The 12,646-nt window shown below is 40.4% G+C and overlaps 1 protein-coding gene across 1 annotated transcript in view; it reads left to right on the top strand.

Annotated features, from left to right (window-relative positions):
• Nucleotides 1-1,167: 1,167 nt before the first annotated feature.
• KLHL1 (kelch like family member 1) overlaps nt 1,168-12,646 on the top strand; it is a 240,105-nt gene continuing 228,626 nt past the window's right edge. Inside the window, exon 1 of the mRNA XM_074564447.1 lies at nt 1,168-2,101. Coding sequence (XP_074420548.1) covers nt 1,587-2,101 — 515 coding nt within the window. The 5' untranslated portion in view covers nt 1,168-1,586. The remainder of the gene's footprint in view (nt 2,102-12,646) is intronic.

Consider the following 12,646-nt stretch of genomic DNA (forward strand, 5'->3'; position numbering starts at 1 on the left):
ATACGATATTTTTCATCATTCTCCTAGGGATAAATCTTCTTCTAAAATACTACTTTCTAAGGTACAGGTGGATTACAGGCATTCTGTATATCATCTTATTGCCGCCAATTTTTCATGCATGGGGATTTAAGAGCTGGCAGGTGATGATATGCAGTGTAGTTTTGGCCCTGTATCCTTCTCCTACATTACTCCATGAAGCTTTTAATTCTGTAATTATGTCCCAGATGCACGGTGTACTTTGTGACACCCTTCCCAAGTGGGCAGATGTTCCTAAGCAGATCACTACGTTGTGAAGCAACCTCCCTTGGGTTTAGCACTGTCAGCCTGCATTAAGAGCAGATATAAAAGGTAAGAAGCAGATGTGTAGTGCTATTTCTGTTTGACACATGGTCCCTCTAGCTAATGTTTTCTACCGGTATGGCAACACTGAGCCAACAGACTAATGAATGGAGCCTGCAGAATAAACCGTTAACCTGTAACCTCATCCAGTCTGCATGCAGTCTATTAAGTTTGTACTCCTATGATTCACGCTCCTGTGTTTACTGCAGCAGCTGCATTTGTTGTTTTGCCTTATTTTGCTCCCAGTATTGCATAGTGGCCTCAGAACTAAAATACCAAGGTGAGGAGACCTGCACTGGTGAGAGGGGAGGAGGAGGCTATGAGGGACAGTTAGTGACCTGCGGACTTACTTGCATGAGGAAGACTGAAGCATCTTTTTTCCCTCTGTCTCTTCCCACTGACGGCCCCAGAGCACATCTGCGTCACATGCAGGGGAGGGGGCGGCTTGGTGAGAGATAGAAAATTGTACAGTGAGGACCTTGACAGCCTCACGGGCGTGATTTTTTATTTATTTTTTTTTTCCCTCCTACGTACAGTGTATAAAAAGGAGCCCCGGTTTCTCTCCGTGCCAGCTCTCAGGCTTTGCCATCCCAGATAACTGCAGGCATGGGACTCCCCTGAGAAATGAGATGGGAAGGCGGGAGGTGGAGACAGGCTTCCAGGTGACTTTTACCTCTCTGGCTGCGCACGGTCACGGAGCTCTGAGACACTGAGGAAGGGCCACCTGTCTCCCAGTGCGGCTGCTGCCGCCGCCGGTCCTCTCCGGGCTGTAGCTCCGCTCGCTCCCCCGTTAATCAGATTAGCGCCTCTTCGCAGCCTCCCTCAACCCGCTCTTCCCTCGCAAGTGCCTGTCTCCCCTGAGAGGTGTCTCTCATTTCTGCCTCTCTCTCCTCCCCTTTCCCGCTGATCACCGTGCAATTCTCGTCAGCTCCGGGCATCTCTCCCTCTCTCTCTTTCTCCTTTCCCTTGCTGGGGGTGCCTCTACCTCCTCTCGGCTCTGTGCATCACTCCATCCATCCTCCCTCTCTCTCTCTCTCTCTCTGCACTGGTGTGTGCGCGCATCTCTCCTGGCGGCTACCACCCCTCGCCCTGCAGGCGCAGCGCTGCCCGGAGGAGCCGCCGCCGCCGCCGCTGCCGGGAGCGGGGCCGCCCCGCGCTGCCACCGCCGCCGCCGCCGCCGCCCGGCCCTGCCTGGCCGCCGTGAGTCCCGCCTCAGCCCGCGCTCGTCCCCGGCCCGCCGCGGCACCATGTCCGGCTCCGGCAGGAAAGACTTCGACGTGAAGCACATCCTGCGCCTCCGCTGGAAACTGTTCAGCCACCCCTCGCCGGCGGGCGGCCCGGCGGGGGGCGGCTGCTTGCCGCCCGACAGCAGCTTCGAGCACTGGGGCCCCAGCCAGAGCCGCCTGCTGAAGAGCCAGGAGAGAGGCAACAGCGTCTTCTGGAAGAAATCCGCCTCCTCCGCCTCCTCCTCGGCCGCCACCACCGCCAGCCCGCCCAACGGGACGCTGCTGCCCGCCGGCGGCCGGCCGGCCGGGGGACACGGGCTGGGGCACGGGCACGGGCCGGGGCCGCCGCCGCCCCGCACCGTCTTCTACGTGGAGTCCCTGGAGGAGGAGGAGGAGGAGGAGGCGGAGGCGGTGCCCGGCGGGATGGAGGTGGCCCGGGAGCCCGAGAAGCCCCTGGCTGCGCCGGAGCGGGAGGAGGCGCCGGGGGGCTGCGCGGATGGAGGCAACCGGGCAACAGGTGACGGAGGCGGGCACAGGTAGGGGAAGCGCGGCGGCCCTGGCGCAACCTGCGCGGCGTCTGCGGGTCGGGGGGGGCCCGCCGGCGGGGGGTCATTGCCCCCCGGCTCGTGGGGGCGGGCTGCCGGCCGCGGGGGGTGCGAGGGACGGACGTGGGGGGCGCAGATGGGCAAGTGTGCGGGCGTTGTTGCGGGAGGGCGGTGGGGCCTGGGGGCGGGAGGGCTCCTCAGTTGGAAATGGCAGGGGTTGGGGGCGGAGGGGCGCGGGGTGGGCGGCGGGGGGGCTGCCCCGAGGGTCCCGGGAGGGACCGGCCGACCTCAGGGTTCGGGGTACCGCGGGCAGGGGATGCTGCCCCTGTCCTGCCCCTGCCTTGCCGCTGCCCCTGACCCTCGCCTGACCCTGCCCCTGTCCTGCTCCTGCTCCTGCCCCTCTCCTGTCCTGCCCCTGTCCTGCTCTGTCCCTGTCCTTGTCCCTGTCCCTGTCCCTGTCCCTACCCGCGGGGGTGGCCCGGGCACACACACGCCTCTCAAAGCCGGCGCTCCGCGCTGGGGATCGTCGCCACCCAACTTTCTCCGAAGTTCATTAAAATGCTAGCGGGAGGTGACGTTGTTCTGAGTGCTGGGATGCCAGGTGAAAGCTCAAAAGTTAAAAGTTTAAAAAAAAAAAAAAAGTCTGCTTCCCTGGATCTCGGTGACTAAATCGTGTCACAGCCTACCTCAGAAAAATAAGAATTTGTTTTATGAGTCACGACCTGAGTGACACCTGAGAAGATGTAAGAACCAGAAAGACATATCCAGGTGCTTGTGTTTCGTATGAAACTTCTGTTGATGTTGAATTACTTTTCTTTCTCAATCCTTGCCCCTTCCCCCCCTCCCCTCCCAGCCCAAGCAGAAATTAAAATCATTAGAAGGAAATGTAGCTAACATAGAGCTTTCAGAAATTCTATGGTACAGATAATCCTCACGATAAAACACTCCATTGGTTTAACTCTGCTAGCCCCCACCTCCCCATGGTTAAAATAATTTCATTTTCATTTGCCTTGTAATTTATTACTTTTTCTATGGAAAGAAATGTATAGTTCTGTTTCTAAACGGAAAAAAATAATTTTTGGTCTTCATATTGAAAGTAAAGCATATGGTGTTAAATATTTTATTAGATAAAGAGACAGCACAGTGCAATTGTTTGGATTGATATGGCTGTAGATAAGCATACATGTGCATTTAACTTTTGCGTATGTTAATCTTTTTCATAGACCTAAAGCATATATTCTCTACTTGAAACTCTTCATTGTTTTGTCAGCTAGCATAGTTCATTTCATAGGAGCTACATCGTTTAAACACATGTGGATTAGCTGTTGAATGACTTAAGGTACATTTTTAAAGCAAAGGTGATGCTGAAGTTTTCATGAACATTGGAAGTTTTTCTGAACAACAGAGAGATGCTTACTGTAGGATTCAATACAAAATGTTACTGAAATACACTATAAAGACAGGTAAAATAGAACAAAATAATCTCTTCAAGGTTTCTGAACTAAATAAAAGAGGTTAAAAACTGGTACAAAAATAATCTCATTCTATAGATTTTGTATTAGGTGTGTCACTGACCTGAAAATCGTCAAGAGATCTGCATACTGACAAAAGCTTACTGAATTTTAATGGCACTATTTGGTTTGTCCATAAGAATTGATTTGCTAGAATGAACTTCCACATCACATATGTACTCTGCAATAATATAGATCTGATTTATTCTTCTTGCTCTTGGGTTTTTATAATCCATTTATTCTATGTTGTTCATTGATTGCTACTGAAACAACACATCTAGTCATCAGTAGCTCCTAGTCTTGTTGAAGGAATATGCTAGAATTTGTTCAGATATAAAAGAACTAAGGCGGGGAGATACCATTTTATTATTAATGAAAATGCCACTTTTTGAGATATGGAATGTTTAAGATTTTTAAGATTTAAGACTCTAAAACTGAGTCTGACACTTTCCTTTCTCCTTTTCCATCTAAGAAACTTTCATCTGCCTGTAAGAATTTTGAATGCTATGGCAAGAGGTGGTCAAGTGATGCAAAAAAAGGCAATGCAGTGCTTGAAAGCTCTGTGATCCAACAATCTTCTTATGCCAAGTCTCACTGCTTCTGTAGAAATTAGTATTTTTGTAAACGGTGCCAACTTCTTTACTTCACTATAGGATATGTAAACTACCATTCAGTCCTGAATGATAGATACTAACAAATACATAAACAGACAAATATGTGGAACTTCCATTAAGCCTTTAGGTGTAGACCTGGATGTTTGCTGTAGTGAGTGTAAAGTTCTTAACTTCTGTCTCTCATTAGTATTTTCTCCTCTACATATTTAGCAACTGCTTTAATACTTTAGGACTGTTTGGAAAACAATATTTTTGTTTTGTGAAAACGGTGGGAGTTCAACATTTGGGTGTTCAGATATAGATCATATCCACAGTATTTCAAATGTTGTGAACAGGAGGTCTCTGGGCAGTATTAGCTAGGAACCCAGTGGTAGGATGTAATGTGAGGAGCAGGTAGACAAGGCGGCTTTGGGTTTGTGCTTGGAACTAATAAATTTGTTGTTATTTCTACTATTAATATGTATGTACAAGTGAAAATTACACTTTTTTCCCCTGTGGCTTCTACTTGGGATCCTTGTATCCCTAAAAGAGTTTGTTTGTTTGTTTGTTAGTTTTTCTGGTTGCTCCCCTTTGTTTGATACATGAATTCTTTACTAGAATCCTTTTTCAGCCCATCTCATGTGCGGAATTCCTGATTTTGGCTATTTGTGGATTTGTAGTTACTCTGTTTTCACATCTAAGTTAAACGCTTAACTGAATGATGTTGAATTCTCAATTTTACTTTTAGTATTCTGTTAGATATCATGGAATTTATTTAATGAGAGAGCATGGTTGGGTAATAACAAGTACATTCTACTTTATTAATTTGTTTTTCTATGCTTCTAAAGAACATCCTGTCATGTTAATTGTACAGGTACTTATTTGCATAATTAAGGTTATGTGGATAGTCCCATTGTCATTAAGAAGACTGAAGAGTTAGACTTCATGCATGATATAAAGTACTGACATAATTGTTCTACATTCCAATTTGTATTTGTAAAAACAAAAAAAAAAGTTTTACAGTCAATAATTACTGTTAAAACACTATTTGATTGCTTGAAAACTTGCATATCAAATTATTTTAGATCTTGCATGACAAATATGGCAATAGATGCAGTAGATATTTAAACATAGGTTCTATTTGGATCTTAGTTTTGTAGGAAAAAGCTGTTAGAAAAAAAATATAATGGATTTACAATTAAGATTTATAAATCAACCACAAAACGCCCACAAAGATTTTCTATATAGCTATCAGCTCCTATGAGTTTATAATGGAGTTTTTGCATGATCATTATAACTTTTTTCACATGGCATATTAATCAACCCTCAACATGGATGGTATTCACTTACTAAGCAGAAAGTCAGTATTTTCTTTCCTCCTTCCTGAGCGAACGGTAGCATGCTTTGCTTGCTTTACAGTGCCCAAATCCTATGAAGATGTAATTACTCATGAGCCCTCAGCTCTGTTCACCGCTACACTCAGTACGTGCCTCACAAACTATTCATGGGTTTATCTTTACAACAGCACTATTTTGCAGTGGAAGCGTAAAACAGAGAGAGAGAGATAAAAGTGAAAAGAGTTGAATTGCTGGTTTCAGAGCACATAGCATTTTTCTTCTACTACTGTCTGTGTTCTCAGTTGCACCCATAAATGATGAGCCCTTCTGTAAACCAGACCCAGACTCCTCCGGCTGTGTGCAAGAGGAATGAAGAACACAGGATTCAATTAACATTTTGCTTGAGAGACAGCTCCAAGAAGGATATGCTAGATATGCCTAACCCACATAAAGCAAGCCCTGACAGTGCAGAAGTCTTTCATAAAACATAGAAGTAGTTGAAAATACAGCTTCTGAAAGAAGATGGCAAGTCCTCACACAATTAGGTACTGTATAATAGTGTACTATAAAGCAAGAAGGGAAAGGACTGAGTACTGTGCCCTCCTCCCACAGTAGAGTTTCACACTCATATCTTGTTTCACTAGAAAAAGTCATGAGGAAAGAGCATTTTATGCCGCTTCTGTCAAATTTGTCACTGGGATGTAAAAACATCAGTACTAAGGGCAATCCAAAAGGTTAAAAAGTGAGAGCATAACTTTGTAATTCAAACATTAACTGAGCAATTTAATTTACAACTCTCTGTGCTCAGAACTACTTATATAAATTAAATCATTATTTAATAAGAAACAATAATAATGATCATACCAGAATCACGAACATAAAAATGTGTATTTTTAAACTGTAGAAGGAAAACTGTTGGATAAGCATTTCTTTTGTATTTTTCTCTTCTGATCCCACAAATTTGCAATTTGATGGTTGGACTTTGCCTGCCTTAGCCTACCGGTAGCCTAGCTGTGTCTTAGTCTACCCTGTGAGCTCTCACACCTTTAAGTATTTTCTTAGCTGAACGTGACTATGGCCTTTCTAAGGTGCTACCCTCTTGGTGCTATTTAGATATCAAAATATGAACTGTGGATACTACTGTGATAGCCAGATCCTAAAATTACATGCTATGGACCTCAAATTTATAGCTGTTTATGTTTTCCATTGACTTGGCTATCTCATATAGACCGCTCTGTTAGGAATGTAATTTAATGCTAGGAGTGGAATATAGATCACACAACTCTGCATTTCTAGGTTATGGAATCAGAAGAGAATAATTCATTTGTCTTTACCATGAGCCAGCTTTTCAACTCAATTACGAAACTTCTTAAAATGGTTATATAACTTTTGTGCTTTTATACTTGTACTTTTGACTTTCATAACAAAAGAGGCAGGGTTTATACAATACACGGAGCATGGACCTTTCTTCTCCAAAGTTCTGATTCATTCTCAGAGGACGTATGTTCTATGCATGTGATGCAAAAGAGTCTGGTGATAAAAGTAGTGCATGATCGTATAGCTAAAAACTGTAGATGGAATTAAAGTTATAAGGAAATTCTAGTTCTAGAATTTCCTAACTGTGAAGTCTTTGGCTTTGGTACTTCTAGAACAGCATTTCTGATGTGAGTTGTTTAGCAGTCTTGAAGGAAGACTGTTTAGCAGTCTTAATGAAGGAAGCAGAAGGCCACACAAGTCACTTCATGTGCTGTCATTTCATCTGTCTACTGCTTGGATGCAGGACAGAAACTTGAGGGTTCCCTGTCTCTCCTACTATGTCTGTCCCTACTGTCTATCCTATGTCTTCTGCTGCATTTGCCATCCTACTGGCAAGCACAGACTCATACACTTTTCTTCTTGGTGCTCCCAAACTTACTTTCTTTTGTTCCACCCCCTTTAAGCTCTTTTTGTCTTAATTATATGTTCTCCTTCTGGATTTTATTCTATCTTTTTCCCTCCTTTCCATAGTCTCAAACTATTCCTGACTGCCTTATTCAAATTCTAGGTTCCTTATGCAGACAGTGTTACTTGATTTTACTGGCTTCTCTTAATGATCTGCCTCCTTGGTTTACTCACCAGGTTACTTACTCTAATGCAGAACTGTCCATTCTTTTCTGTATATTGTCCTAGATACTTTCAAGAATCAAGTCCAATTGTCCCCTAGTTCCTTAACAACTTGTCAGACCTCTCATTTTTCTGTTTCTCTGCCCCTATTTCCTAATATTTGGATTTCAGTATCCTTTACACCTTCCTCCAGCTCCTTTGTCAGTTTTAATGGAATCCTAAGAGAATTCCCATTCCTATATTTTCTCCCCAGCTCCCAGTTTTACTGTGTTTCTTTGACCTCTTCCCTCAAGTGCTGCCAAGTTGATGGTACCATTTGCTATGTTTAATGGGTCAGTAAGACACTTAAGTTTGAGTAATACCTTCTGTCAGTGGTGGGGATTTATCTTATCTCTTTCTTAGATGCACATTTTAGGGTAAGGGGAATTGTCTTCCAGACATTCCTATTTCTCTTCGTTGAGTCTAACAGTAATCTAAAGTGGCTAGTTCAGATTTAAGTGTTCAATTTAAATGTTTAATGTTCAATTAAATTTGAGAAAATGAACATCATTTGAAGTCTACATTGCCAATTCAAACTGTTCTAAAAGGATAGAATTAATTAAATCTTGGTAGATTTTCGTAGCATTGGTAAAGCGCGTATCTCTCATCCCAGTAAATGTAAGGGTGCTGCTCTGAAACATGGGCCCACTAAACCCACTAGAAAGCAAGACTTGACAATTATTTTTGTTGTTGTAATCCATGTACTTTAAACATTGGCTAAAACAACATTTTTTTCCTCCTGACTTATTTTCAGAAATGCTTGCACTGTTTTGCCGAAATATTTCCAAAAGATTCAACGCAAAGAAAAAATTTGGCAAGGAAAATATCAGCTGCACAGAGAGTGGCTAAATCAGTAAAATACCTCTGAAACTATGGTTGTCTTAAGGGTAACATCAAACAACCTTAGAAAAGGGAAATGCTGTACAGCCTTTCCATAGTAAGAGTGAAAGCAGGTACAGAGAAGAACAGCTCTCTCTGGAAAATCTAATTAATGCTGAATCTTTATAGGTAAGCCTCCAGAAATACTGTTGGCTTGAATATCTGTTGTCTTTTTTCTTTTTTTTTTTTTTTCGTCCTGATAAAAACGGTTTTGTAATAATAGTAGTATGGACATATATAGGTGCACCCAAACATCTAAATCTGTATTACCTGCATTTCTGTATATAAACATCATAGTACATACATACATAAAAAATTGCATATATGTGTATATATTTTATGTATTTATGCGTGTACACATAATTTTAATGTTTAGATTCCTAGACAGTTGTCAATAAGTAAATCATTATTGATTCCTCTACGCTATTTTTGTGAGCAGTGAAGTTCACTTAAATAGTATACATGGAAAAAAAAACTAGAGCGTATTATTGGAATCTGTGCTATATTCATAAGGATGGTGCTGCTACCTATAGGTTAATATATTCTTAACACGTGATCATTGGTTTCTAACAGCTACTTCTTATCCTTGTGACACACTTTTTTTGTACCCTGTTGCAAGCAGCTTAAGAGATTGCTCTTTCCTTTTATACCTCACACTTGCATTTTTTAGGTGAAAACTGCTCCTTAAGTATTACATTATGACGTTTTGGCAGAATTTCCTAGTATACAAATTTCCTGGTGTTGTTTGAACAATTTTTAGAATATAGGATTGATGACGTAAAATAAACTGTTTGCACTAGGGAAATTGTTAGATGTGTGCCATTAAAAGTTTCAGAAAGGAAATCTGTCCTGTAAAAAATTAAGAACTGCTGCAACTTACACAGAAAGATAAGTAACGGTCTAGTTATCCCTAATAATACTGAAAAAAAAAACCCAAACAACCCAAATCCCCACACATAAACTATGAAACACATAAAATAGATCTGGTTGAAAATAGAAGAGATTTTATCTTTTGGCCTTTGGCATTGTTTCAGCATTTGCCATTATCTCAAAAAGAGTTTGAAAGATGGAATTGTCTTTCTCAAAAAATTAAAAATTATTTCTTGAATCTAACCCAATAATCTTTATCACACTGAACTGATTGAGTTTAAGGCACTTACTTTGTTATTGTCTAGTAAGTGGCGGGGCTCACTGTGTGGAATCCATGGCCTGCCATTCATTCATTTTTAAACTACATCAGTCGGATTTTCTGTTTTACTGTCTTTTAGACATTAAAATGTTTGATCTTTTATAACACTTGAATTTGCCTGTTATCTGTTTTTATCCTTCCTCCCACTCTAACCATATGGAAAAAGCAACATTGTTTTGACCTTATGGTATCTTTTTGCTGCTATTGTAGTATTGCTTTGTGCAACACTCAAAGAGGAACCCAGAAACAAATAAAATAAAAAAAAATATAAAAAGTCCTTTCATCTGAGCAGGTATAATTGCACACATATCCTCTTTGCTGAATGTAGTCCTAGGATTGAGTCCTATTTGGGCTCCTGATTCTTTCTAGTGATTCTTCCACTGTGTAAGTGATTCATATCTATAAATAGGGTGTAGAAATATTTAAAGAGAGAAAATACAGGATGCATACCTAATGTGTAGTTTTGTTGTGCTGTGTGGTTTTGTTGAAACTGTCTCCTCCTGGAATATCTTATAGTTCAGCAAAGAAGAAGTTCTTTCAGTGCATGTAAGTTGTCTTATGTTTCTTGGGCAAGTGTCGTAAGTACGGAGAAAACATGCAAAAAGAGTAGTGCATCTGTATTTGCATGAATGTGTGGCACTTCAGATACTCAACTTTCTGTTCTTAGGTAGACTTCTGGCTGCCTGTACGTTCTTTCCGTGGTTTAGACAGGTTAAGCGTGTCACTGATTTCAGGCCTTCAGGCTGACCTGGTTCACCACTTTTTCTCAAATTCATTGTTATTTCTCTATGTATAAATTGGAATCTGGAATAGTATTAGTATACATCCATTCGTTATTAATCTCCATATACACTGTTATATTTTTATGCGTGCAATTGAACTATGATCATTTGTGAAGATCTGAAAGACTATTTTTATAAAATCACAGAATTTTGTAGCACTTAATACTGAAGTATCCATCATACTAAATGTACGCCTTCTGTGTGTAATGTGTGGTGACTCTATTTATGCAAGTGGAATTTTTTTTTGTCAGTTGTTTCGTCTTAATTTTTATTATTAATTTATCCACAATGATAACCTGCTTTTTATATCAACTATCTGAAGTTCAGAACAAAAATGCCCCCAAATAAATAAAAAAAGCCAACCCTAAAGTAGCATTAATAACAACTTCAAAATATATAAGATTCAAATCAAGGAAGGAGAGAGGAGAAAGAAGGGGAGAGAGAAGAAAAGAATATGAAATAAATGATTAGTAATATTTCCATTTAGTGGGAACGATTTTTTAAAATCTTTTTAGTCATCTATTGACAGACAAAAAGACTTCAAATTACTGCCATATTTCAGAAGATTTTTTTAATAGAAAAAGCTTCAATAAATAATTGTTTGTTAATCATCAGTGCCAACATATTTGATTATAATTAATCCTCCTAAACTGAGTTTTGCATATCTTGACTCTTGTTATTTTAATTTAAAAGATTAATGACTTTTGCTTGAAAATATAATAGCTTTGAGAGGATTGAAATTTAGATGAAAGTGAATGCTTCTGTACACTGTTCATCTGGGGTGGAAATGTATTTTATAAAAACTGCTGTAAAAAGGATGCAAGAGGAAAGCCTTGTTCACATGCAAAATTAGAAACAATAGTTGTATCAGGTGGGATTCTTCATATGTTTCTTTTGGGCCCAGTACTTCCATTGTAGTCACTAGTGACTAAATAATGAAATAAAGCATATGCTTCTTAAAAATAAAGATTAAAAGAGTCTTAGAGGATTCATTAGTATGTTACAGGAGAGAATAAGAATGCAAAATAATCTTGAAAAAAACAGAGACATCCTCTGAAAAAATGAATATGGAATATTTCAACTTGCCATCCTGTCACAAGAATAATCAACAGAGATACACAGTGGGATCAAATGTCTAGATAGCATTTCTGCAGAAGTTTTGCCATTAGTAAACAGCAAGTAAAATATGAGTCAACAATACCATGCTGCTTCTAAAATATAGTCATAGGGATATATAAACAGATACAACTTAATAATTCCTCTTCTCTGATCAGTTTTGGCAGACCCTCAGCTCTACTATATTGTCCAGGACAGTCAAGAAATGTATGGATTGTTTGGAGAAATTCCAGGTAAAAATCATTAGAATTTTAGGAAACATGTTGTACCACAAAAAAATACCATAGGAAAGAACATATTAGGTTTTTTTTAAGAGTTGATAACAATATTTGTCTACTCTTTCTATGAAAGGAGTGTTGGAAAAGACTTAAAGGATTTAAATCACACATGAGATGATCAGTAAGAAGCTGTTTCTACAGATACTGACACACAGGAACAGATTTCCTGGGAGTGGTGTGGACTGTTTGAAATCTGGGATTAGAAGAATAGGTTAGACAAATGTCATGCCATGACATGTTTAAGCATGACAGCCCTTTTGCCTTGAAGAAGGAATCGCATTAAATAATCTCTCACAAACTATCAGTCGGTGTCTTTCTATGAGAAGGTTGGCTACAGATGCTCACAAAGAGTTTAAAAAAAACTCTACCCTTTCATATGGGGATTAAAAGTTTTTTGTTATCATCCCGTTTTTACAACATTATTTGAGTATATCATTATAATTTAAGTAAATTCTCTCTTTACATTTGATGGCTTCCTCATTTGATTTGCTCTTCCCCTGGAGATTTGGTGTGCCAAATCTCATAACTGTGCATAATCGATATCAGTCCCCATCATGTTAGGCATTTAACATACACACATACTCATATCTTAAAGATCTTAGAGTTTAAAGGAATTATACTAATTTGAAGTAAATGCCAGTACAATTATCTCTTTTTTTTTAAGACAGAACACTGAAGCAAAAATAACTGAATTAAACTGGGAAAAATA

The sequence above is a fragment of the Larus michahellis genome, chromosome 1 (genome assembly GCF_964199755.1).
Source record: "Larus michahellis chromosome 1, bLarMic1.1, whole genome shotgun sequence".
NCBI classification, from domain to species: Eukaryota; Metazoa; Chordata; class Aves; order Charadriiformes; family Laridae; genus Larus; species Larus michahellis.